This window comes from Triticum urartu, chromosome 4A, assembly GCF_056163025.1.
Source record: "Triticum urartu cultivar PI428250 chromosome 4A, HENAU_Tu73, whole genome shotgun sequence".
NCBI classification, from domain to species: domain Eukaryota; kingdom Viridiplantae; phylum Streptophyta; class Magnoliopsida; order Poales; family Poaceae; genus Triticum; species Triticum urartu.
In genome coordinates this window covers 558,060,666-558,085,984 of record NC_141876.1, presented here as the reverse complement: position 1 = coordinate 558,085,984, position 25,319 = coordinate 558,060,666, and the positions used below count along the sequence as shown (strand labels likewise).

General features: G+C 44.1%; 3 protein-coding genes across 3 annotated transcripts; 1 reads left to right on the top strand and 2 right to left on the bottom strand.

Moving 5' to 3' along the window:
- Positions 1–7,570: 7,570 nt before the first annotated feature.
- LOC125528932 (non-specific lipid transfer protein GPI-anchored 14) lies at positions 7,571–9,343 on the bottom strand. The gene is made up of 3 exons (XM_048693347.2): positions 8,839–9,343; positions 8,347–8,427; positions 7,571–7,991 (listed from the first exon to the last, which is right to left on the bottom strand). The coding sequence occupies exons 1-3, from the start codon at positions 9,179–9,181 to the stop codon at positions 7,825–7,827; spliced, it is 591 nt and encodes a 196-aa protein (XP_048549304.1). The 5' UTR covers positions 9,182–9,343; the 3' UTR covers positions 7,571–7,824.
- A 1,554-nt stretch (positions 9,344–10,897) lies between these two features.
- LOC147976594 (uncharacterized) lies at positions 10,898–12,173 on the top strand. The gene is made up of 4 exons (XM_087520912.1): positions 10,898–10,981; positions 11,087–11,233; positions 11,718–11,908; positions 11,951–12,173. The coding sequence occupies exons 1-4, from the start codon at positions 10,898–10,900 to the stop codon at positions 12,171–12,173; spliced, it is 645 nt and encodes a 214-aa protein (XP_087377038.1).
- A 1,550-nt stretch (positions 12,174–13,723) lies between these two features.
- LOC147976593 (uncharacterized) lies at positions 13,724–17,189 on the bottom strand. The gene is made up of 3 exons (XM_087520911.1): positions 15,738–17,189; positions 14,277–14,546; positions 13,724–14,191 (listed from the first exon to the last, which is right to left on the bottom strand). The coding sequence occupies exons 1-3, from the start codon at positions 17,187–17,189 to the stop codon at positions 13,724–13,726; spliced, it is 2,190 nt and encodes a 729-aa protein (XP_087377037.1).
- Positions 17,190–25,319: the final 8,130 nt, after the last annotated feature.

Genomic DNA, 25,319 nt, shown 5'->3' with positions numbered 1-25,319 from the left:
TTTAGTTTGTTTCTATTGCTTTGTTCATAACTTATACATGTTCCTATGACTATGAGATTATGCAACTCCCGAATACCGAAGGAACACTTAGTGTGCTATCAAATGTCACAACGTAACTGGGTGACTATAAAGATGCTCTACAGGTGTCTTCGATGGTGTTTGTTGAGTTGGCATAGATCAAGATTAAGATTTTTCACACCAATTGTCGAAGAGGTATCTCTAGGCCCTCTCGGTAATGCACATCACTATAAGCCTTGCAAGCAATGTGAATAATGAGCTAGTCATGGGATGATGCATTACAGAACGAGTAAAGAGACTTGCCAGTAACGAGATTGAACTAGGTATTGAGATACCGACGATCGAATCTCGCGCAAGTAACATACCGATGACAAAGGGAACAACGTATGTTGTTATGCGGTTTGAACGATAAAGATCTTCATAGAATATGTAGGAACCAATATGAGCATCCAGGTTCCGCTATTGATTATTGACCGGAAGTGAGTCTCGGACATGTATACATAGTTCTCGAACCCGTAGGGTCCGCACGCTTAACGTTCGGTGACGATCTGTATTATGAGTTTATGTGTTTTGATGTACGGTAGGTAGTTCAGAGTCCTGGATGTGATCATGGACATGACGAGGAGACTCGAAATGGTCGAGACATAAAGATCGATATATTGGCAGGCTATGTTTGAACATCGGAATGGTTCCGAATGAGTTCGGGCATTTACCGGAGTACTGGGGGGCTACCGGAACCCCCAGGGGAGTCAATGGGCCTTATTGGGCCTTAGTGGGAGAGAGGAGGAGGCGGCCAAGGTGGAGGGCGCGCCCCCAAGCCCAATCCGAATTGGGTGGGGGGCCGGGCCCCCTTTCCTTCCCTCTCTCTCCCACTTCCTTTCTCTCCTACTCCAACTAGGGAAGGGGGAATCCTGCTCCCACCGGGAGGAGGACTCCCCCTTGGGCGCGCCATGAGAGGGCTGGCCCTCCCCCTCCTCCACTCCTTTATATACGGGGAGGGGGCACCCCATAGACACACAAGTTGATTGTTTAGCCATGTGCGGTGGCCCCCTCCACAGATTTCCACCTCAGTCATATCATTGTAGTGCTTAGGCGAAGCCCTGCGTCGGTAACTTCATCATCATCGTCATCACGCCATTGTGCTGACGAAACTCTCCCTCGACCTCAGATGGATCTAGAGTTCGTGGGACGTCACTGAGCTGAACGTGTGCAGATCGCGGAGGTGCCGTACCTTCGGTGCTAGGATCGGTCGGATCATGAAGACATGCGACTACATCAACTGTGTTGTCATAACGCTTCCGCTTACGGTCTACGAGGGTACGTGGACAACTCTCTCCCCTCTCGTTGTTATGCATCACCTAGATGGATCTTGCGTGTGTGTAGGATTTTTTTTGAAATTACTGCGTTCCCCAACAGAAAACGAGAGGCAAATGGAGAATAATGTAAATGCAAGAGATGACAGCTTATGTTAGGTACTTGGTAGGCTTGATGAAGATCCTCCTCGGCAACGGCGCCAGAAATTCTTCCTACTACTTCTTGACCTTGTGTTGGTTTTTCCCTTGAAGAGGAAAGGGTGATGCAGCAAAGTAGAGATAAGTATTTCCCTCAGTTAAGAACGAAGCTATCAATCCAAAATGACGAACACACAAGTCTCCAGTGATAGCACCTACACAAACAAACAAATACTTACACCCAGCACGATAAAGGGGTTGTCAACCCCTTCACGATTACTTGCAAGGATGAGATCTGATAGAGATAGGTATAAAAGAAAAAAGTGCAAAATAAAGTAAAGGTAAATAAATTGCAGCAAGGTATTTTTGGGTTTTTGGTTTTATAGATTTGAAAATAATATGATAAAAATATACCCGGGGAGGGCATAGTTTTCACTAGAGGCTTCTCTCTCGAAAGAACGCATACCGTGGGTAAACAAAATATTGTTGAGGAATTGATAGAAAAGCGAATAATTATGATGATATATAAGGCAAGGATCATGAATATAGGTATCACATCTATGACAAGTAGACCGACTCGTGTCTGCATCTACTACTATTACTCCACACATCGACCGCTATCCTGGATGCATCTAGTGTATGAAGTTAACAAGAACGGTGTAACGCCTTAAGCAAGATGACATGATGTAGAAGGATAGACCCAATCAATAGGAACAAACCCCGTCTTTTTATCCTTAATGGCAACAATATAATATGTGTCATGTCCCTTTCTGTCACTGGGAATAAGCACCGCAAGATTGAACCCATTAGAAAGCACCTCTCCCATGGCAAGAAAAATCAATCTAGTTGGCCAAACCAAATCAATAGATCGGAGAGAAATATAAAGCTATCTTAATCATGCATAAAAGAATTCAGAGAAGACTCAGATAATATTCATAGATAATCTAATCATAAACCCACAATTCATCGGATCTCAACAAACGCACCGCAAGAGAAGATTACATTGAATAGATCTCTAAGAACATCGAGGAGAACATTGTATTGGAGATCAAAGAGAGAAGAAGTCATCTAGCTACTAGCTATAGACCCGTGGGTCTGTGGTAAACTACTCACACATCATCGGAAGGGCAGCAAGGTTGATGTAGAAGCCCTTCATGGTCGAATCCCCCTCTGGCAGTGTACCAGAAAAGGCCTCTAGATGGGATCTCACGAGGACAAAAACTTGCAGCGGTGGAAGAGTATTTTTGGTGTGCCCTCCGGTATACGGGGAATATTTGGGTATTTATAGAACAAAGATTGGGGTTAGAGGAGCATAGGGGGGGCACAAGCCTAGGGGTGCGCCCTCCGAGCTTGTCGCCAACTGGTGGCCCCTCTAACCTCCTCCCGAAGGTTCCTATGTGTCTTCTGGTTCAAGAAAAATCCTCAAAAAAATCCGTTCCGTTTGGTATTGATTTTCTGTAAAAGAGAAAAACAAGGAAAGAACAACAACTGGCACTTGGCACTAGGTTAATAAAATTAGTCCCAAAAAAGATATAAAATAGCATAATAATGCATATAAAACATCCAAGCTGGATAATATAATAGCATGAAATTATAGATATGGTGGAGACATATCAATCATGTCCGAGTAAACTCCAAGCCATGCCTTCAAGAAGGAGATGCCCAAAATGCCACCATTCCTAGATATAACCAACAAGGGCCAAACCTAGCGTTTTCACTCAGGAGCTCGAGACTGGGTACTTGAGAAGCACCACCAAATCAAAGTCATCATGTGTTGCCGACTCCACTTTCCACAAACTAAATTGGCACATGCATGCATGACCCTTGCCTGAGATGCAAAAGAATCATTGATGTGGGAGAAAGGTCATTGGCGCAGCCAAAATTCCTGTTTAGGATGATCTGGCAGCGCCACACCGACCTCACTAGTGGCATCCGGTAGTACATCTACATGAGATGACACCACCATGCTACTTGTGATATGATGGCTTTATTTTTCATGCATTTTTAGAGCTCAATTATTGTATGTTCTCTTTATATATTATGTCTCCTTGAACCAAATAGTTGTCCATTATGCATGTTTACCAGTATTTACACTTTTCCTTGTGGGCATTGCACATTTACTATTTTAGTTGGTTTTTATTAGTTTTCTTTGTTTTCTTGCATCTACAAGTGTTTTGGAGCAACCTAGGACCAAGCACGATGAAAGGACCAAGGACGGGATTGATACGGAGTCAGCCAGGGTCAGACTTAGCCATTTGGAAGGTCAACAAAGTCATTTTCTCCAAAGTTATCCAAATCAATATCTATGGACAGAAATGGATCAGCGTCGTTCATACGAATCCAACGAGCCCAAGAACATCAAATTCCGAGTTCGTATGAAGAAATGGCGGCCATTTTACCGGAGGAGGACAGACTGAAAGACGATGTTCCGAACGACCACACATGGTCGTTTGAGCGGTCGTTTGGCATGGACATAGCTCTGGAAGTTGCCCTGCGAGACGGGATTCTTCACCGATTTCATCCATGTTCGATCCCACGGGATCCTTGGCTCGTAAAGAAGAGATTGGGGGAGGATTGCGCTCAAGAAGAGCCCTTGGATGAAGCCCGTCAAGAGAGGAGGCTAGGGAGGCTCTCTCTATATGTCATCTTTAACCCTAGCCGCCGCCAATAATCATTCATCATCCATCTCATTCATCCACCACCATCTCCATTGCTACTCCACCACCAAGAGGAGGAAGGGACAACCACCAAGGGAAGAGGAGGAGGCTCCACCACCATGAGCACCAGCCTCTGTGTTGGTGCCCTCGCGCAGGCGCCGCCATCACCGGTGGCACCCCCCATCTCCATCACCACCGGCGCGGCCACCATTTCGTCACTATCACCACCACTAACGACTACACCACCACCGCCACTAGTGAATAAATCCTCCTTTCCTCCTTTTTATACGTACACAAAATGCCCTCTATGTTTTCTGTGTTTTTTCTTTATTTTTTTGTTTCATGTTTTCTTTTTTTTCTTAAATGTGTGAAATTTTTACAAATAGACGTTATTTTTCCTAATTCATGAACCTTTTCTTCAAGTTAATGAATTTTTTTTCAACTCTATGAACTTTTTTTTCAATTTCAATGAACTTTTTTCAAGTTCGATGAACTTTTTTTCAATTTCAATGGGCTTTTTTCAAGTTCGATGAACTTTTTTTTAATTTCAATGAACTTTTTAACGTTTTGATGAACTTTTTTTAAAAATCAATGAACTTTTTTTAAAATCTGATGAACTTTTTTCAATTCAACCAACTTTTTTTCAAATCCAATGAAGTATTTTCAATTTGATTAACTTTTTTTCATCCAATGAACTTTTTTTCAAATCCGATGAAATTTTTCAAAATTGATGAACTTTTTCAGATTTGTGAACTTTTCTTTCAAAATCGATGAACTTTTTCAATAATATATGATTTTTTTGAGAAACATATTCACAATTGTAAAAAAACTGGAGGCCGGTCTTTTTCCTGAACCAACAGCACAACACAACCCCAAAAAAACCTGCGAGCCGAGTGTGATTTTCTTCAGCGAGCGAGCGAACAAAAAGGAGCGAGTGAGCGATCTTCTTAACGGGCCACGGGCCATGGCTGGTCGCTGTAGGCGGCACTTCTCCAACGGGCGCCTACAACATCCAATAGAAGCTCCCATCATCTATAACGCACACTCTCTGTCTAATAATCCAGCGAGGGAGCTTGGGCGCCTACATCGACCAATAGGAGCTCCCATCATCCGTGACGCACACTCTCTGTCTAATAAGTCAGGGAGGGAGCTTGCTAGGAGAAACCCCCGAGGGGTACGAGATAGCCGATCAGGCCTTTTACTGTGCCTTTCCCTCCCTCATCCCATAAGCCAAAACATGTCCCATAATATAAGAGCGTTTTTTACACTAATGTAATATTAAAATGCTTTTTATATTTTAGGACCGAAGGAGTAATTTAAAAAAATGATGTGCACATAGTTTACGAACCTTTTTTGTGCACATGGTTTTAGTTCGTGTGGACACAAGATCCTTTTACAAAATATCATAGATTAGTCATAGAAAAAATAAAAACATAAATTAGTTACAATATATATAAATTTAAAAACTTATGCACAGAAAAAAAAGTGTTGTGATGTTTGTACCTAAAATGCCATACAAAGAAGGAATTACTGTGATGTGCTAAAAAAATTGTCCACGAAATGGACGCATGAAACCATCGGGAACGGGCCTTCTTCGAAAATGGCGCTAACAGCAAAGGTGCAGGCACCAAGTAGACTAATCGGCGCTGAAGGCGCCTCCCGCGTCAAAGGAGCTGGGGCTTCGCACAGGGGCGCTGCAACTGGGCCGGCCCATTAGATGTTTAACTATGAAAAAGTAATCTGGAGATACTGTAGCGTTGAGTACTGTAGCAAATACAATACTGTAGCGCCCTGTTCACCGTAGCGCCCCGGTTTATTGGTCTACATTTTATGAAACAAAGAATACATACGCCGAACAAAAATGCAAGCACACATTCAACATTTTTTAATATACATTGACCAATTTTTAAAAACAGTGAACTTTTTTGTAACAAAACGCTAAACAAATTTCAAATACACAATGAACATTTTCTACTATATGTTGAACAATTCTTAATATGTATAATGAACAAATTATAAATACAAAATGGAAATTTTCTAATGTATGTTGAACAATTTCGTAATATATGATGAATATTTCTGTACTACATGATGAAACATTTTATATGCATGGTGAATTTTTCATAATATATGATGAAATTTTTTATAAATACACGGTGAAATTTTTATACTACAAAAAGGATAATAGAGAGAAGAAAAAGAAAAAAGGAAAGAAAAAAAAGAAGGAAAAGGAAAAATAAATCTAAAAAGAATAAAACCCAGTTCAAAAAAAGAGAGAAAGGGGTTCATGGAACCTTCTAGAAGGTTCCCTAAGTCTTTTTACAAATGGGCGCACACCCCCTTTTCGCGCTGGTCCGGCCCATCAACGTTTTGTTTCTGTTTTCAAAAACGCAAAAGAGGTACGGCAAACGTGAATGGAACTGGCGACCTCACGCGTCAAGGTACACTGCAGTGACCACCCCGCCACCAACCTCATAAGTTTGCATACATCTTTCTTGTTCTTTTCTTCCTTCTATTTTTTTTCCTCGTTCGACGAACTATTTCTACAAAATCTATGAACTTTTCCTCAAAATTGATGATTATTTGGTAGAGCGAGCGAACTTAGCGAAGAGGGTGAGGGAGTGATGTTTAAATGGGCCGCCCCACGAAGGTGGCGCTGTGGGCGCTGGTTTCTCCAAGTGGCACTTAAGGCGCTAATTAGGAGCTCCCTATAGAAACCACCCAGATACTAGCGTCCAAAAATTAAGTGCCTATATGCGATCACATTAGATCGCCAGGTGAACTGGCTCGCGTCGACAGAGGACTCGAAAATGCTAGACCTACTTAACCATCTCCCTCCCCCCCCCCCCTAGTGGGGTGGGCCTCTTCACCCCACAACTTCCAATCCTAATTCTCCACATAAGCAAGCACGTAAACATTACTCGTGAGGATTTGGGTTCTAACCCGATTCTCCGCACCGAAGTTTTTTTTTGGCTAATTTATTCTTTCACACACTGACATGTGGGACCTTTACAATATTTGCTACATAAACTATTTAACTGGTCAACAGAGTGCAAATGCTCTACGATGAGTCGGTGACCGTATGATTGCTTTGTATATATGATAACTGTAACGAGCGTATTTCAAAGTCCGATGACCTGTACTGTGCTTTGAGCTCAATTTCAGTAACTGTCAATGTATTTACCTAAAAAAACTACTCCCTATCCAAAATAATTGTTGTAGTTCTAATCGAAGGCTAAATTTAATTAGTTCAAAGCTGAGACATTTATTATAATTATTTATTATAATTATGGATCGGAGGGAGTAGAAAATAAGCCCCGAACCCAACGACCATCATCAGAACGAAAAGCTTGATTCCATCGATGGATCAAGTGCCTCACCAAATCACAGGCGCTTTCTCACAAACATCAACGAAAAGCAAAGGTCAGGTCGACACATCATCCATAGCCGCATCCGTAAGTGTGGAATTATTGCGTCATCCATACAGCGAAAACATAAGAGTTCAATACAGCACCAAAACAAACCAACCACTACCACCACTACCATCTCTGTCACATACTACAACATGCATGATCGATCCTACTTGAGGCATTTCATTCCCCCAAACAGAGTCACTGGTTCCTGGCTCCCCTGCTCCTGATCGATCTTCGGTAGCGCCGTAGGGGGGGAGGAGACAGACGCGCACGTACGGAGATGGACTAGAAGGAGGAGGCGGCGGCCAGGAAGTCAGCGGGCAGGAGCAGCGCAAGGTAGCCGGCGAGCAACGCCGCCAGTGCGACGCCGGCGGTCGCCGTCGAGGAGGCGGTGCCGGCGCTGGCCGCCTGCTGCGCGCGGGAGTTGGCCGTCGACGCCGTGTTGTCCTTGGCTGCGAGGAAAGCGAAACCGGCGATTGTTATTGTTAGATCGACAGAGTGACAGGCAGCAGGACTACGGAGGGACATGAGTTGCAGGCGGCTTGATTAATTTCCAGACACACGTACGTTACGGCAAGGGAAAAGGTCTGTGAAAAGCGCCATTGATGGCAACAAGCACATGGGCTATGGTCCTATGGTTCAAACATCTTTCGGCGAGTTACGCTCGACGTAACTTAGTTTTCACAGTGCTAATGAATCAGTGGTGCAACCTCTGATCCATAATAAGTGTCGCAGTTTTGAACAAACCGCAATTTGAAACTACGAGTCTGGTAGAAGAGGAGGTGGGGAACGGGATGGCTCAGTCACCTGGAGCTGCAGCGGAGCCCTTGTCGCCGCCGGGGCTGAAGATGGCGGCGTCCTTGGAGTTCGGAGGGAGGTGCAGCAGCTCTGCACACATAAAGTATAGCCAACAGTCAGTAGTGCTTCAGTAGTTCAGTTCATGTCAGTACAAATGAAGAAACGAAACGGGCTCCCATAATAGATCGACAGCCTTGCTGTATAGGTTGGTTGGCGCCTGCAGTGTGCCGGGTTCTGTAAAGAAAGGGAAGTAATTTGGGACGTCGACGGGTGCCAGTGGCGTCCAAGTCGTGATGCGACCGGCCCTGTCACGGGCCAGACCGAACAAGCCACAGGGCATCTATAGCTAGCCTGCACGAGACGTCCCTCCAAAATACAGCCACGAGACGTATGCCATTTGTGCCGTGGAGCGTGACACGGCGGCGGGATGGTCGGCGACGAGGTCGGTGATATGATATGCATGTGGGGAGGTAGGTAGAGCCGTAGAGGAGGGAGACGTACCTGGGCAGTGGGAGACGTTGGCCTTGGTGTTGCGGCAGGCGGAGGGGAGGGCGAGCGCGAGGGAGGCGTTGATCTTGATGCCCAGGTTGGGGTCGTCCTTGTCCTTGACCAGCACGCACAGGCACTTGGGGCTCTTGTCCAGCACCTGGCTCAGCCCGCCGCAGCAGTCCGGCGCCGGCGACCGCGCCTGCCCCTGCACGTACTGCAGGCACGGCGCCAACCCCACCAGCTGCTCCGCGCACTCGCTCCGGTCCGCGTCCATGTCCGCCCCCACGCGCGCCGCCATCACCGCCCCCATCATCACCACCACCACCATCACCGGCCACTGCACCGCCGTCGCCATGATGCCACCTTCTTGCTACGCTCTCGCTTTCTCGATCTCTTCGTTGGCTTGGCTACTTGGCTAGCAGCTGCCGATGTGACCTGAAGAGTGGAGGAAGTAAAGTGGGTGTGTGAGAGTGAGTGAGTGAGTGAGCTGGGGTGGGGGGTTGGTGAGGCCGGGGTGAACTGTTATAGCGGGCGGGGGTGGGGGAAGGCGGCGAAGGCGTGAACTAGACATCTTGACGTGCCCGCATCGCACCACGTACGTACACGGGCAGGCACGCTGCTCCGCACTTTGATGCGTGCGTGCGTGCGTGGCTGATCGACGGCTCTCTACACGCCGCAGGAGCACCTACTAGGGTTTGCATGCGTTGCAGTGGGAAAACGGTAAAGACGGGCTCACACGCACGCATGTCGAACAGCGATTCCCAGGAGAGAAGCGAGCCTTGCCGTGTTCGAACATGCACATTCAGGAAAGGTGGCAGAAACGTGAGAACTGTGACTGACTGTAAGGTTTTAACCGCTCGCTCGATCGGCGCCGTGGTCTCGCCACCATCTCCTCGTTCCGGCTGGCCGGCCAGGGACCCGGTGCACTTGATTTCTTGACGACATGCGGGGCGGGTAGATGGGAGCAGCAGCAGCCAATAACTCCGGCATTCATGCTAGCAGATGCAACTGTGTCGCAGTCGCACACTCAAGCCCGTCTGAACTCTGAATCTACCTCCATGTGGATGGCCTGCAGCGCTGCGAACGAGCCTGCCTGCCTGCCTGCCACCAACACCAAGCAGAGGAATTATTGTGCCTCATGTTGCTGTTGGATCTTGTTACTGTAACCAAGTTCCCCTGGGTGGAAAATTGACTGCCTTCCCTCTCTCCTTTCAGTAAGGCTCTCACTTCTTAGCAGAGGAGTTAAAGAGCAAGATGACATAAACAATGTTGATGCATAGCAACAAGAGATACCTAGAAAAATGGAGCGGCAACAGGAGACGTGATGAGGCTCGAGTGTTGGGATAGATGCAGGATGCCACGTGTCCAATTCGGCAAACGGAACTACTAGTACGTGTCAGGTGTCACAAGCAGGTTGTAAACTTGGAGGGTACGGTTCACTGCGGGGAAAACCCATCGTGTGAGTAGAGAGTGTGTGGCCAGAGACCACCCAACATGCAGAGGCTGGCACTGGCAGCGAGCATCTAGCCGAGAAGGCGCAGGAGCTATAAATCTGCACATATGCAGAATGTTAAACACGCTACAGTATCTTTGGCATGAATCTGCTGCCACCTTTGGTACCACCAGTTATGTGCCACTTGCTAGCTAGTTCGCGCTCCAAATCTGAAGGCTGAAGCAGCAGCAGTGCGAGTGCAAGCAGCCTCGGCTGGGAATCCAAGTAAAGACAAGGTTTGTGAAAACCACTACAATACATTTTTTTGCAGAAAACACCATATCTTTCGTAATCTTTTTGCAGAAAGCATTGATCGGCGGATCGGGGTCAGTTAAGCTTGTTTATGACAGGTGGGGCCTTTTTTTTGCGTACGTGGCACCGTCGGCCGTCCCGACAGCCGTTAGACGGCGTTTGACGGTGCCGTATGCCTCTGTTTGATGGACCGGTCAAAAGACCGGTCGGTGCTGCCCCCACTCCCCACTCTGTCTCGCTGCTCTCTCGCTCACTCCTCCTCTGTCTTGCTCCTCTGCTTTGGTCGCCGCACCCGTCGCCGCGTCGCCGCACCCCCGCCGCGTCGCAATGGTGCCCTGGAGCGATGGGTCCGATAGCAGCGAGCACACCGTGGAGTACGTCAGCTCAGGTTCTGACGACGGCAGAATTAAGGTAAGTTCAAATTTTTAGGGTTAGGGTTTGTGATTTGGGGGATTTCTTGAATGAGCTTGTTTGCTGACATGTGGATCAAATCTCTGGTATTCCTATGCACTACAGATCCCTGCTACCACTGAAGACTCCGATTTCGAGGGACCTGAAACGGAGTTGCTTGTTCTCTGCAATGAACATGGGAAGGCCGCAGAAAGGCGTGTTGCTTTCGAAGGAATCCACACTGGCGGGAGGTTTCTTTGCTGCGCTGAGAAGGTATATTGTGATTTGTTTTCTCTGGATCTGCCTTTGTTTGTGCTCTGCCTTTGTTTTCTCTAGATCTGTACTGTGGAGGCAGGCATTGCAGTTTAGTGTTAAGTTTAGTTGTATTGTTTAGTTAGGAAAGTGGATCAGAAGCAATTGCTTACTCTGGCAGCATCTTTTCCCCTTGGTCTGGCAACATTGTTAAGTTAGGTCACTTTGTTTAGTGTAGCATGCTATTAATAATTTAAGACAGAATATGCATGGGTTACTGGAGCAGGACAGAGGATGCAACTTGTTTAGTATGACATGTTAGGTCATTTGATTGATTCTGTTTACTTTATAGCAGGACAACATTGTTTAAGTAGCATGAGGACATGTTTAAGTAGTCCTCTCTTTAGCTAGCAAGCTCAAGCTCTGAATTTGAGGATAGTAATTAAATAGTGTTGCTTGGAAGCATTCTAATGTTTTTGTTTATATTAATTCTGATTTTGTTCAGGAAGGTAGAAACTGTGGATTAGTTGAATGGATTGATCCAGCTTGGCCCAACACCCTTGAGAATGCATTAGCCAAGTTATGGTTTATGTATGAACAAAGTAGGAGAGACAGGACTGAGGAAAATCTTTTGCATTCATTTGTTGTTCATGACTTGACACAAGAGAAGAAGAAGCTACAGGAAAGCTATGAGAAGTTGGTTGAAGATGTGAATGGACTTTTGGATGCTTAGGAAAGGAGGGTAGAGGTAGAAAGGAAAGATCTTGAAACCAACAAGCTTCAGGAGAAGTATGACATGGTTAAGAACCTAGCAGCTGCTCAAGCAAATGTCATTAGGAACATGAAGCTCAAGCTAGCTGGAGAGAGGAAGAACTTGCAAAACCACATTGATGAGTTGAAGAAGACAGTTGAAGAGAGCAATGTGAAGCTGCAGGGAGTCAAGGCCATCATAAATGGATAAGCAGGTGGTTCTGGAAGAGAAGAATGGGCAATATCATTTGGCATTTGCTGACCTTTGGCAGAGTGTGGTTTGGCATTTGCTGTAATGATGGTAGTTTAAATTCTCTGAACTATGAGTACTTCTGAACTATGGTGATGTAATGTACTAATCTTCAACTATTATTATGTATGGATTTGAACTAATGCAAAATGTGGTGGTATTTGGAGGTGCCGAATGTGATCTTAAGTAAGATGCTTGCAAATTGATGATTGTGATCTTAAGTATGTTTCTGTGCAACTGGTGTTTTTTAGCTTAGTAAGCTATTTACAGTTGTTGAATTTGATCTTAAGTGTGTTTATGCTCAACTGATGATTGTGAGGCATCAAGTAGGCTCAACTATGGTTTTTTTGGCTTTTTATCGACGAGGAGGCATCAAGTAGGCTCACTTATGGTTTTTTGGCTTTTTATCGACCCCGAGGAATCAAGTAGGCTCAACTAGGGTTTTTGGCTTTATATCGACGCTGAGGCATCAAGTAGGCTCATTTAGGTTTTTCTGGCTTTTTATCGACCCCGAGGCATCAAGTAGGCTCAACTATGGTTTTTGGCTTTATATCGACACCGAGGCATCAAGTACGCTCAATTAGGTTTTTTGGCTTTTTATCGACCCTGAGGCATCAAGTAGGCTCAACTAGGGTTTTTGGCTTTTTAGCGACCCCGAGGCATCAAGTAGGCTCAATTAGGTTTTTTTTTTGGCTTTTCATCGACCTCGAGGCATCAAGTAGGCTCAATTAGGGTTTTTTGCTTTTTATTGACCCCGAGGCATCAAGTAGGCTCAACTATGGTTTTTGGCTTTATATCGACGCCGAGGCATCAAGTAGGCTCAACTATGGTTTTTGGCTTTATATCGATGCCGAGGCATCAAGTAGGCTCAATTAGGTTTTTTTGGCTTTTTATCGACCCCGAGGCATCAAGTAGGCTCAACTAGGGTTTTTGGCTTTTTATCGACCCCGAGGCATCAAGTAGGCTCAATTAGGTTTTTTTTTGCTTTTTATCGACCTTGAGGCATCAAGTAGGCTCAATTAGGGTTTTTTGCTTTTTATCAACCCCGAGGCATCAAGTAGGCTCAACTATGGTTTTTGGCTTTATATCGATGCCGAGGCATCAAATAGGCTTTTTTGGCTTTTTATCGACCCCGAGGCATCAAGTAAGCTTTTTTGGCTTTTTATCGACGTTGAGGCATCAATACTAGCATCACAAGGGTAAGTTATGGGTTTCTGGCTTCTTGGTGATTGGCACAACATTATCATCACAAGAGTAGCACCATCATCATAACTAGAGTAGCACTAGATTAGTTGATCATCCCAGTTAATCATCACAGGACTACTAGAATGCCATAGTTTGACAGAAGGATCATAACTGGAGTAGCACTACATTAATTGATCATCACTTGATCATTACAGTACCAGAACCTAAGTTGGTCATTACAGTACCAGAACATAACTTGATGATCACTTGGTCATCAAAATAGAAGCAGTGTCACAACATGATAAAGCATACTTTGGATCACAACATCAATCCCATGCTGCACCAGAAGCAGTCAGGTAGTCTTTTATCTTCTGGGTTGGCTTTCTGACTATCTGGGAACCACTGTTTGGTCTTGGAGGCAAGAAAGCTGCCCTTACTCCCTTTGCAGCAGTTGAAGCCCTAGTTTGTGGAGCCTTACCCTTTGCAGCAGCAGTAGCAGTTCTTGTTGATGGTGTAGTGGCAGTAGATGGAGTCCTCCTTGCTGGTGCTGGTGCAGTGGCAGTAGATGGAGTCCTCCTTGCTGGTGCTGGCGCAGTGGCAGAAGATGGAGTTCTTCTTGCTCGTGCTGGTGTAGTGGCAGTAGATGCAACCCTTCTTGCTGGTGCTGGTGCAGTGGCAGCAGATGCAGCCCTTCTTGCTAGTGCTGGTGCAGTGGCAGTAGATGCAGCCCTTCTTACTGGTGCAGTAGAGGAGGCAGCAGTAGCAGCATCAGGTGGGTAAGAAGAGATGCTTGGCTACAAAACGAACACAAGTAATTCAGCATTTTTGTTACATGCATAGAGAACACAAGCAATTTAGCATGTTTTGCATTGTTTGTACCTCATGCGTGTTCTTTCTCATGGCTAGTGCAGGCTTCAAAACAACATGGCAGTTGGTGTACCTATGGCCAACTTTGCTGCAATTAGAACAAGTGATTGAGGCCATCCTTGAAGTGTCTTTTGGAGCTGGCTTCTCATGTCTGCCCTTTCTTATTTTAGTTTGTGCTCTACCTTTGTGTTCTTTGAAGACTGGAGGGTCAATGTCCCTACTGTCTGTCTTTGGACACATGTCAGGGCCAGGTACTGGATAGATTATGGGACTGTATGCAGCCTTGTACATTGGTTTTTTGAAAAAATCATGAACAAAGTCCTTTGGGTGTAGCTTAGCTTTGTGAATGGCAGAGACAGCATGATGGCAAGGCACTGCTGTCATATCCCACTTCCTACACCCACAAGTGTTTTTCTGCAGGTTAACAGCATATGTTTTCTCTACACTTGTCACTTGGTAAAGATGTGGTCCAGCCATCAAGGATTGGCAGTTCCTAGACCACTTCTTTGCTTCTTCTAGTTTCTCTGCATATGTAGAACAAATCTCCCATTTGTCAGTATCAACTTTTGTTCTATTTGCATTGAACTTGACCATCAACTTTGTCCTAATTCCATCAACCATGGTCCTTATTGGCTTAGCCCTAACATCTAGGACCCACCTATTGAAAACCTCACTTAGATTGTTAACAACTAAGTCTGTCTTGCAATTCACATCCATGGCATGTCTGGCCCAAGTGTGTTTGGGTATTTTGCTAAGCCACACCCAAGCTGCTTCACACTCTATCTTTAACTCATCCATTGCAACTTGAAAACCATGTTAAGTATATGAGTAACTTGCTGCATCCATGTATTTTTTTAATTCTGGCCCTCTAAACCCAGCAATCTGAAAGTTCTGGTAGATATGCCTAAGGCAAAACCTTTGTGGGCAATTGGGGAAGACTCTATTTATGGCTTTCAAAAGACCCTGTATGAAACAAGTACAACTAAGTAACTACAACTACATTAAAGTAACTACAACTGCATGAAAGTAACTACAACTGCATGAAAGTAACTACAACTAAATATATTACCTTTTACCTATCTGAAATGATTGTGTACTGTCCAAACTGGCCAGATTGCCCACCTATTGCCTCCCTTAGCTGGTATAGAAACTAGGTCCGTGAATTAGTGTCCTCCTTGTCTACAATTCCAAAAGCAATGGAAAAAATGTTGTTGTTCCCATCTCTTCCAGTAGTAGCTAGGATTTGTTGACCAGTAGTGAGCTTTATGAAGCATCCATCCAAACCTATAAGTTAAGCACAAATGATTAGTACTTCAAAGAACATACAAGTGGCATAAACAACAATACAAGGCAATTACCTATGAATGGTCTGCAACCATTGAGGAACCCTTCTTTGCATCCATTCAGGTAGATGAAAAGTCCATGGAACCTAGGGTTCTTGCTAGGATGCTCCCTAATATGTTTTGTTGTCACAATAGATCTAGAACCTGGATTGGTGTCTAGGAAAGCCTCTAAATAATCTCTAATCCTGGTGTATTGGGCCTTTTGATCTCCTAAAACAACATTCTTTGCTGCCTTCCTAGCTCTGTAGGCCATGTGGGTTGAAATATCCACTCCATACTTGCTCTTTGCAGTGTTAATTATTGTTGTTATTGTTGTGTTAGGGTCATTCCTCACTGTCTCCTCACAATGTTTTGCAACCCACTTGGCAGTGACTTTGGTGCTCTCTGACACAGAAGGGCATGTGTGCACCAAATACAGCTGTCTAATGGTAAATGTCTTCTCATTTGCAATCTGAGAAGCTGCTATATAAAAAGGGCATTGCTCATCTATGCACCGTGCTATAACCCTGTCACTGCAGTTTTTGTGATACTCATAGTTCCTGTTCTGTGATATGTGCAGGGTTTGGAGTGCAGTTCTGAACTGGTACACATCAATGAAGCAAAGATGCTTCACAAATTGGTCTTGTGGGTCAGCTCTGTCCTCAGCATACCATAACCTTGGCTTCATCTTCTTTGCTCTGCTCTTCCTACCATTGGGCAACACATAAGCCATTGCCTCAGCACCATAATCATCTTCCAAACCCAAGTCTAATGGTTTTTTGTCCTCATCATCTGATGGTATCCAGTCATCCTCAAACATTTGCTCTACACTTCCATGTGATCTGCTAGTTGGCCCTTTTCTGTCTCTCTTGGCCTTATTTTTCTTCTCAATATGTTGACCACTCTCTTGATCCTCTTCATTGTGTTGCTCCCCTTGCACCACTTCCTCCAATTCCTCCAATTCCTCCTCCTCTTGATCATCATCATCCTCTTCTTCACCTGATGGATCATACAGTTCCTCCTCCTCATCTGTATCCCACATCTTCTCAACATCTGTGTCCCCTTCATAATGCAGTAATGGATCATCCCTCTGTTTTTTCATTTCCTCAAGCCTAGCAAGGATATCCCCATATTCTGACAAATTATCATCATCACTATCCTCTTCATTGTCCATAACTGCAGCTTTCCTTTTCAAAGGAGTGGCCTTCTCTTTTTCTTTCTCATTCTTCCTAAACATTGCAATTTCCTTTCTCCTTCTCTCCTCCATAACTTTTTCTATTTGTAGTTGCTCCTCTGAATTGTTTGTGCTCTGCTGTGTTTGAAACTGTATTGGTCTTGGTTCTTCTACTGGTACTACTGTTGCTGTGTTCGAAACTGAACTAGGATGTGCATTGAACAACACTCCTTCATCTACCTGATACAGTTGGGGCTCTCCAATTTCCTGCAGAGGGATATGCTGCTCAATAACATTAGCACTGTAATTTATATGTGCAGGTTTGGGGGAACTGGCCCTAACAACTGTCACATTGAAAATCTTCTGCTTCTGCTGTACTATGTGGTCTAGAATTTCCTCCAGCATGTCATCATCCTCTATTTCTTGCATTCCTTCTATCCCTAGGCCAGGATCCTTCACATAGTACATGTAATCCCTCACCCCATATCCTTCAGTCTCTATCAGTGCAACTAGATTGTAAAAAGTGATGTCTGACAACATCATAGTTCTCTCAAGATTATCTCTGTCATGAAAATGCATCCTCAATTCCCAAACCTCATCATCCAGACTGCAAATTTATAAAGAAACATAGTGTTGTATAAGTATTCAATTATAACACTTATGAAAAAGCAGGACAACATCAATACATAGCTTTGGGTTGCTTAAGTAACCAATGTAGTACAAAGCAAAAAAACTGCAATAACCCTAGCTTTGGTTCATTAAGATCTACTGCAATACAGATCAACACATCAAATAATTCCAACTATATAACTATAGCTTATTTCAACTAAATAAGACACACAGAATAGCTAATTTAAACATAATGAGTTAATTTCAGAAAGAAATCATCGCAATAACAATCATAGGGCCAACAATATGCAATGGAGATGGGGAAGGGGATATCACTACACGCTAACCCTAGCCCTAGCCCTAGAAATGGATCAGATAAGTTCACAGAATAATGGATAAGGGAAGGGGATCTCACTATACACCGTTGAAGGATGAGGCGATGTGGTGGCTTCCATTGGGATTCGCCTCCACCGCCGCGGCGAAAGATCTAGCCGCCGCGTATTCCACCGAATACTGCACCTCCGCATCTCACGTCGCCTTGCTAGGGTTCGAGCTCCCGCAGAGCTCACCGCCTGGGTCGGGATCCGCGTCGCCTGCGCCACTGTTGGGAGGACCGCCGCCGCCAACAGCGCCTGCTTTCGCCGGAGTAGCCATCTACCTACGCGACGAGAGGAGGGGAGAGAGCGACAGGAGAGTGGGGAAGAAGGCAGACGCGAGGAGGGTAGAGAGCGGCGACACGAGAAGAGGGGGAGAAACGAACGGATGGGGGATGGAGGCATATGGCACCGTCTAACGGCTGTCGGGACGGCCGACGGTGCCACGGACGCAAAAAAGGGCCCCACCTGTCATAAACAAGCTTAACTGACCCCGATCCGCTGATCAGTGCTCTCTGCAAAAAGATTACGGAAGACATGGTGTTTTCTGCAAAAAAATGTATTGTAGTGGTTTTCGCAAATCTTGCCTTCAAAGTGGTGGTTTTGTGCAATTTACTCCGTTTTCACGCATGTCCAAGATGACAACCAAGATCTTCGACAGCAGCTAGCGACTTTGCTTCAGGGTCGCCGCCATGTCTCCGATCGAGAGAAGCCCCAAACCCCCAACTGCCCGCTGGACGGGCAGGTACCTCTCACAAAATGCCGACCTAGACGAGCTCCTCTAACCGGCACTATATGTTTAGACTGACCGGCACAATCTCATATATCCATCCTAAATCTTAGGCGTATATAAGGAGGCCTGGATGCGCCGTACTGCACCGCCATGTCGGATCAGACAAACCCACCATAATTTGAACAAATTGACTACTCCAGCAAATTTACCGCACTCCTCTCGTGTCTGTCTACCATTGCTTCCCCATCCGTGCCACCACCCCACCCACCGCGTTAGATGTCGTCGTCGGTACCCCGTCCCAAACCGCCACCACGGATGTTGCCTTGGCATAGTCCGTGTGGGCTCCCGTCCATGGCGCCGAGCTGCAAGCTAGAGAACATCACCCGGACAACGACCGGAAGCACGTGAGAGGGAAGCTGCGGCGCAGAGAGTTCCGGACAAGGATGTTGTGGGCCTTGAGAAGGATGTGTCCCCTCCTCCGCGCCCGGTCGATCAGTGGCCATCCGACCAGCTGTAGACAATGAAGCCGTCGTCTGCCCCACCCGCGATCGACATTGATCCGACAGCCGATTGGAGGATCCTGGGAGGGTTCACAGAACCACAAGGGGTGGACGCGAGGTGTGCGACTCGCCATGACTCCAACGGTAGCGCTAGCGTCCAGACTGCAATGTCATGTTCGATGGAATGTCCCAGTACGAAGGGTGTCGATTTTGCTCCATTTTGTATGCCTTTGTTATATTTTCTATCGCACTGGATAGATTAGTTGCATATGGCACTGAATGAATTAGTTGCATATTCCATTTAGTTCATGTGAAATCATGATCATTTTAGGAGAATTACATGATCGAGATGGTTAACGAGGGTCAAGAGCCTACGGCTGGTACGGAATATGAGTTGGGGATCTAAATTATCGTACGTTTGATGTTGGGGGAACATCACATACGCAAGGCACCCAAGAGAAGAAAAAAAGGCAAAGGAACCCGAGAAAATAGGTCCGACATTCACAACATTTGAGGATAATTTGTTGGTCAAAACTTGGTTGGCCACAAGCATGGACCATTCTTGTCTGATAGTTTCTCACGCACGGTTGCAGAGTTGTACACTCTACTTGGTATAGTAGCTCACCCACAACCTCAATAGTTGCACACACACGGTGGCATAGTTGCACACGCACGGTTGTGGTGTTGCACACTCTCGGCGGTCTAGTTGCTCACACACGGGCCGCGACAATTGCACACACGCGGCAGAGTTTCACACCCTGGTCGGCATAGTTGCTTCCGCACAAAGCAGGGTTGCACACCCTGATCGGATAGTAGTTCATGCATAGTCGCCGAAGTTGCACACGTGTGACGACATAGTCGCACAATCCCGGTTGCGGGAGTTGCACACGCGTGATGTCATAGTTTCACACGCACAACCGTGAAGTTGCACTCTCTCGTTGGCTTATTTAGTCGAGGCAATAGACTAAGTTGCACATCCACTGGTAGGCAGTTGGACAAGGCAGCGAACAGTGAAAACTACACGTCCGCATGAAAGTTGCACACCTACTAGGAAGTTGGCCAGGGAAACACGTGAAGTTGCACATCTCACTAGTACGGGGTAGTTTGGGATGGAGGCGTCATCAATAAAAATGCATGTCCATGGGTATGAGAAAAAGTTGCACATTGACTGTCAGATAGTTACACACCGACTGCTTGGTAGTTGCACCAAACGGGGAGTAAATTGCACACCCAAAAGTTTGTCGAAACATACCCATACGGAATCTATTTTCGAAGGCTACGTCGCGAGGATTTCAATGATGAAAGCGGGTCTTAATTTTGATGTTCGGTTCAAAAGTTATGACATTTAAAAAAAACTTGAACTAAATATGTTCACACTTGTTCGCATCAGTGAAAGTTGCATGTCTACAAGAAAAGGGGAGCTGCATATCGACTATAAGGTAGTAGCACATCGACTCTTATGCAATTGCACCAAACAGAGAGTAAATTGGACACAAAAAGTTCATCAAAACATACCAATACAGGATCTAATTTCGAAGAGCATGTCGCGAGGATTCCAACAGCGACAACGGGTCCTAATTCCGATGCCTGGTTCGAAAGTTATGACCTTGTAAAAAAATAGAAGTCCTAAATAAATGTGTTCACACTTGTTTCATGGGACATTCAACACGAGTGAATGGCCATACATAATTGGCTAGTAATTTCCTTTTTTAGCTCTTTTTCCAAAAAAAGATGACAAAGGACAAAAAACTTACATAAAATAGTAGGCCACTCGAGAGCGCTAACAAGCCACCGTTGGCTTGCTAGACGCGTCGTTTGCTTTAAGATACCTGGTTTTATAGATTATTCTTTTTCAATCCAATCATTGTTTCATTGTGTTGCTTTTAGCCTATATGATACGACGGTCACACTTAACTTATGCTTGAAATGAGGCTTTGCGATGGGCAGGAGTATGCCCAGATGATGATGCCTTACTCCAAGCCTCTGAATTATCATGGTGTGCTTGTTTACTATCAGTATCACATCGATTAATTGGTTCCTACGCTCATGTATTCGAACTGAATGTTCCGTGTTTGATGATCCATAATGATACTTGTTGAATAGAAGGTTGAGATGTGCAATGCCCGTCTGATTTTGTACTCTTGGGAAAAACACACAATTGAGATGTACTCCCTTCATTTTTACACTCTGCATATTAGAGTTGACTGAAGTCAAACTTCGTAAAGTTTTATCAAGTTTATAGAAAAAAGCGCAAACATTTACTATAACAAATCTATACGATATTGATTTGTTATTGTATATGTTAATTTTTTATAATTTTGTCAAAGTTTATAATAAGCTTGACTTTGACTAAAGCTAATACGTGGACTAAATAAAAACGGAGTAAGTACTGTAATCCTCTCAGTTCCAATGTACTCAATCAATTTATTTTATTTATTAGAGGTTGTAGTCATTCTTATTTCCCATGCATTAATTAATTAAAATGTTATTACAATCGTTTCTTACAGCATGCATCAGGCAGTTTGAAAAACTATTACATAGAATATCCTCCGACTTATTATCAAAACTAAATTTTGCTATTTGATGCGCCACCTCGTTGGCCCGCCTATTTATCTTAGCCAGCATAAAGTTGTGCAGAAGTTTAGTGATGGATAACGCTTCCTTCTTTAGATCGACGAGAGAGGACCAGTCCAGGCTATCATTTGCAAGGAATGAAACCACGTAAGAGCAATTAGTTTCTAAGATAACATGTCTATTACCGATATAGAGACCAGCGAGGCACGTCCTTAGCTCAGCTTCATCTACAGTGGTACACAAACTAATATACTCCCACGAAGAAATAAGGGCATCACTTATTCGGCATCACTAGAAGAATTCCTAGCAAACACCTCCCAATTTTGCAGCGCTGAAACTTTCCACAAAGCTGACATCAACATTAATTTTAATATAATCATATGGGGGAGGCTGCCGCACTTCAGCGCTCCTCCCTAAGATATCGCAACACCGTCCGTCCAGCGTCGGCACACACCGTCAGCTCCCCCGTGTACCTGTTAGTATCCACAACGCCGTTTCCAGGAATTCGGGGCCCGATGCGACAAGCAAAATGGGCCCTAATTTTTTTAAACAATCATATAATATAACTCAAGAATAATCTCACATAATTATATAATTTAGATTTATTATTTCATAAAATGTTTAGAAATATCTCTAATAACAATGCAAAAAGACTAAAAGCAATAAACTAACCTCATGCTCTATTGGAAAGTGTCATCCGTCTTGTATTCCTTAAAATGAAATCTTCAATTATATCTTCACAATTAATCTTGTCCAAGACATCATTTTCAAGTGCTATTGTCGTCAAACCATTAAGTCTTTCTTGTGTCATAGTAGAATGCAAGTAGGATTTCAACAATTTGCAGGATCAAATATATCAGGCTGAACATAATTATTCATGTCATCGAAAATATTGAGATCATGATATTCATCAACAATATTGCCATCATTATCTTCATCAATTTATGTAGTGAGAACCTCAATCTCTTCTACATCATGAATTTCCGTAGTGGCAACCTCAACCTCTACTGCATCATCATCATGACCATCATCAATATTAGCATCTGGAGTTTTCTTTTCAGAATTAGTTTGGGATCCTTTCACAACAAATTTATCATGAGCACTTCTTTGAGACTGAGCATCTATTTCTAGTTTTTGTTTCCTCCTATGCTTTAAGGCACCGGAATCACACTTTCTATTTCTAGAACTAGAATGCATGATTGTTTCTATTTGGGAACCAACAAAAATAATATCAAAGCATTTGAACTGATGAATTATAGGCTTGTGAGTTGTGACTTGCGCGTTTTCTATTTTTTTTCTTTCGCAAGAGTCACGGTTTTTCTTTCGCGAGAGGCACGGTTGTGCTTTCGTGAGAGTCACGGCCGTGCCTCTCGGAAACGAAAAAAAACACGTTTTCTGTTTTTTTTCCTTCCACGAGAGTCGCGGTTTTGCTTCCACGAGAGGCACGGTTGTGATTTCGCGAGAGTCACGGACGTGCCTCTTTCGGAAACGGAAAAAAACCATGCTTCCGGTCCGGTTTTTTCGCTCGTTTTTTTCATCCGGTTTTTTCGTGAAAAAAAAAGTTCGTCAAAACCTATCAACATGGGATCTAGTTTTGAAGATCTCGACGCGAGGAATCCAACGGTGAAAACGGTTCAAGATTTGGACGCACGGTTTAAGAGATAAAATGTTTTGAATAAACGGATCTACGAAAAAAGGGAAAACTCCCAGGTTGCAACAAGTGGCGTGCTGCATGTGCGCCACTTGTCACGACGGGAAAGTGGAGTACTCTTTGCAACGAGTACTCCTTAATTAGTGATTTCGCCGAAACAAGAATGGTAGTGCGAGGGATCAAACATTGTTACTCTCGCTACTGACTGCTCATCTGATAGGCTTCAGTATCTAACTTCGAAACTTGGACTACAAGAACTATCCATCAGCGACCAGTTTACTGTAGCAAACAAGTCTTTTTCCATTATTTATTTTTCTTTTTTTCTATTTGATATTTGTTTCTTTTACATTTTTTCATTTTATTTATTTATTTAGGAAATGCCCGTGCTTTTATTTTTAAAAAATCAAAAAATGTTTGCCTTTTCAAATTTATCCATCAAATACAAGTATTTGCATTTTTCAAAATTGTATAGAAATTTCAAAAAGTATGTTCTTGTTTTTCAAAATTGCTTAGAATGGTAAAAAATGAATATTTTCTAAAAAGAGCAAACAAAATTTTTAAAGCACATCAAAAGACCAGAAGGTTTTGTTTGAAAGCATGTTGTTTTTTTACACCACAATTGTTTCCAATAGCTTGTATGACCAATTCAAGTCATCATGCCAATTAGTTGTCTGAATTATCAACAAGTTTTGCAACTTTCTGAGTTTTCTTAGTTAAAAAAGGCCAATAAATGGATGGATGTGTCACAACTTGCACACAATGTTGAAAGTAGTTCAAACTAGGCATGAATGCCTGTAATGGGCATGCCCATCTTATTGTAAAAGTTTGGGTCCTTATTTCAAGCATGTCTAAAAATAGACCATATTCAATGGAGGGTGTTCGGGTAGAGAACAGAAGGATTCGTCTGAAAGCACGTTGTTTTTCGACATCCCTTGATTGGACCTAATTTCTTCCACCAGGTTCTATGACCAATTCAAGAAATCTTGCCAGGTTGTTTGGATTCTTGACAATCTTTGCATTCTGGAGTTTTCTTGATGAGAAAGGACCGATAAATGATTGGACGTGTCGCAACATGCAAACCGTGTCTAAAGTCATTCAAACCTGAGATGGATGCTTCATATATCCATGGCAGACTGCTACAAAAAGTTGGGGTCATTTATCCATAGTCCAAAAAACTACCAATTGGGGTCCATCCATGAGCATTTAGTTTTTCCTAATTTGAATACTTCTATTTGTATTTTCTGTCATTATCCATCAACATGAACAAATTGTGTATGAAACTTCTACAAAGAGGAACACTTTTTCTCAAAATTTTAACAAATTCGGAATAATTTATGAAAATTTTGAACACATATGACAAACCATGTACTTTTTAAAAATTTGTGAACATTTTTTAAACACAAAATTATCTTAAATTTGGGAACAAAAATAGAAAAAACGTGATCATGTTTAAAAAATTAATGTTCAAACTCCTAAAAATATATTTGAAAAATGATCAACATCCATATCGATAAATTTTAGCGTGTATTGAAAAAATGTTCAATGTATAACAAAAAAATATAAATGTGTGTCTAAATAACACTACTCGAATCAGGGAATTTGCCGTCAGACAGTTCTTTGCCGTCTGCTAGCTGACGCAAAAAATTGGCTAATGGCAAAGATACTACTTGCCATCAACCTTTTCTTTGCCGTCAGCTAGCAGACGACAAAGATTCTTTGCCGTCCGCTAGCTGATGACAAATAGGTGGGGTGGGGTCCAGTGGTGGCAGTTCACTATAACGGCCCACCCACCTCTTTGCCGTCTGCTAGCAGACGACAAAGAGAACGACAGCTAATGGCTACGGCCCACCCCCGCACCGTACCTCCCACTCTCTATCTTCTTTCTCTCTCACTCCACCACACCGCCCCCGACCCCCACCACCCTCGCCGCCCCGTCGCGCTGGCCCACCACCCGCTACCCCGTGGTCTGCTGCGCCTGCGCGGCCCGTCGCCCCGACAACCAGGTGCCCCGACGCCCTCTCTGCCCCGCCGTCCCGGTGCCCCGCCGACCCACTCCAGTGAGCTCTCCCCTGTTTTTTCTCTTTTTTCTACTGTTAGTAATTAGGTTAGTTACTACTG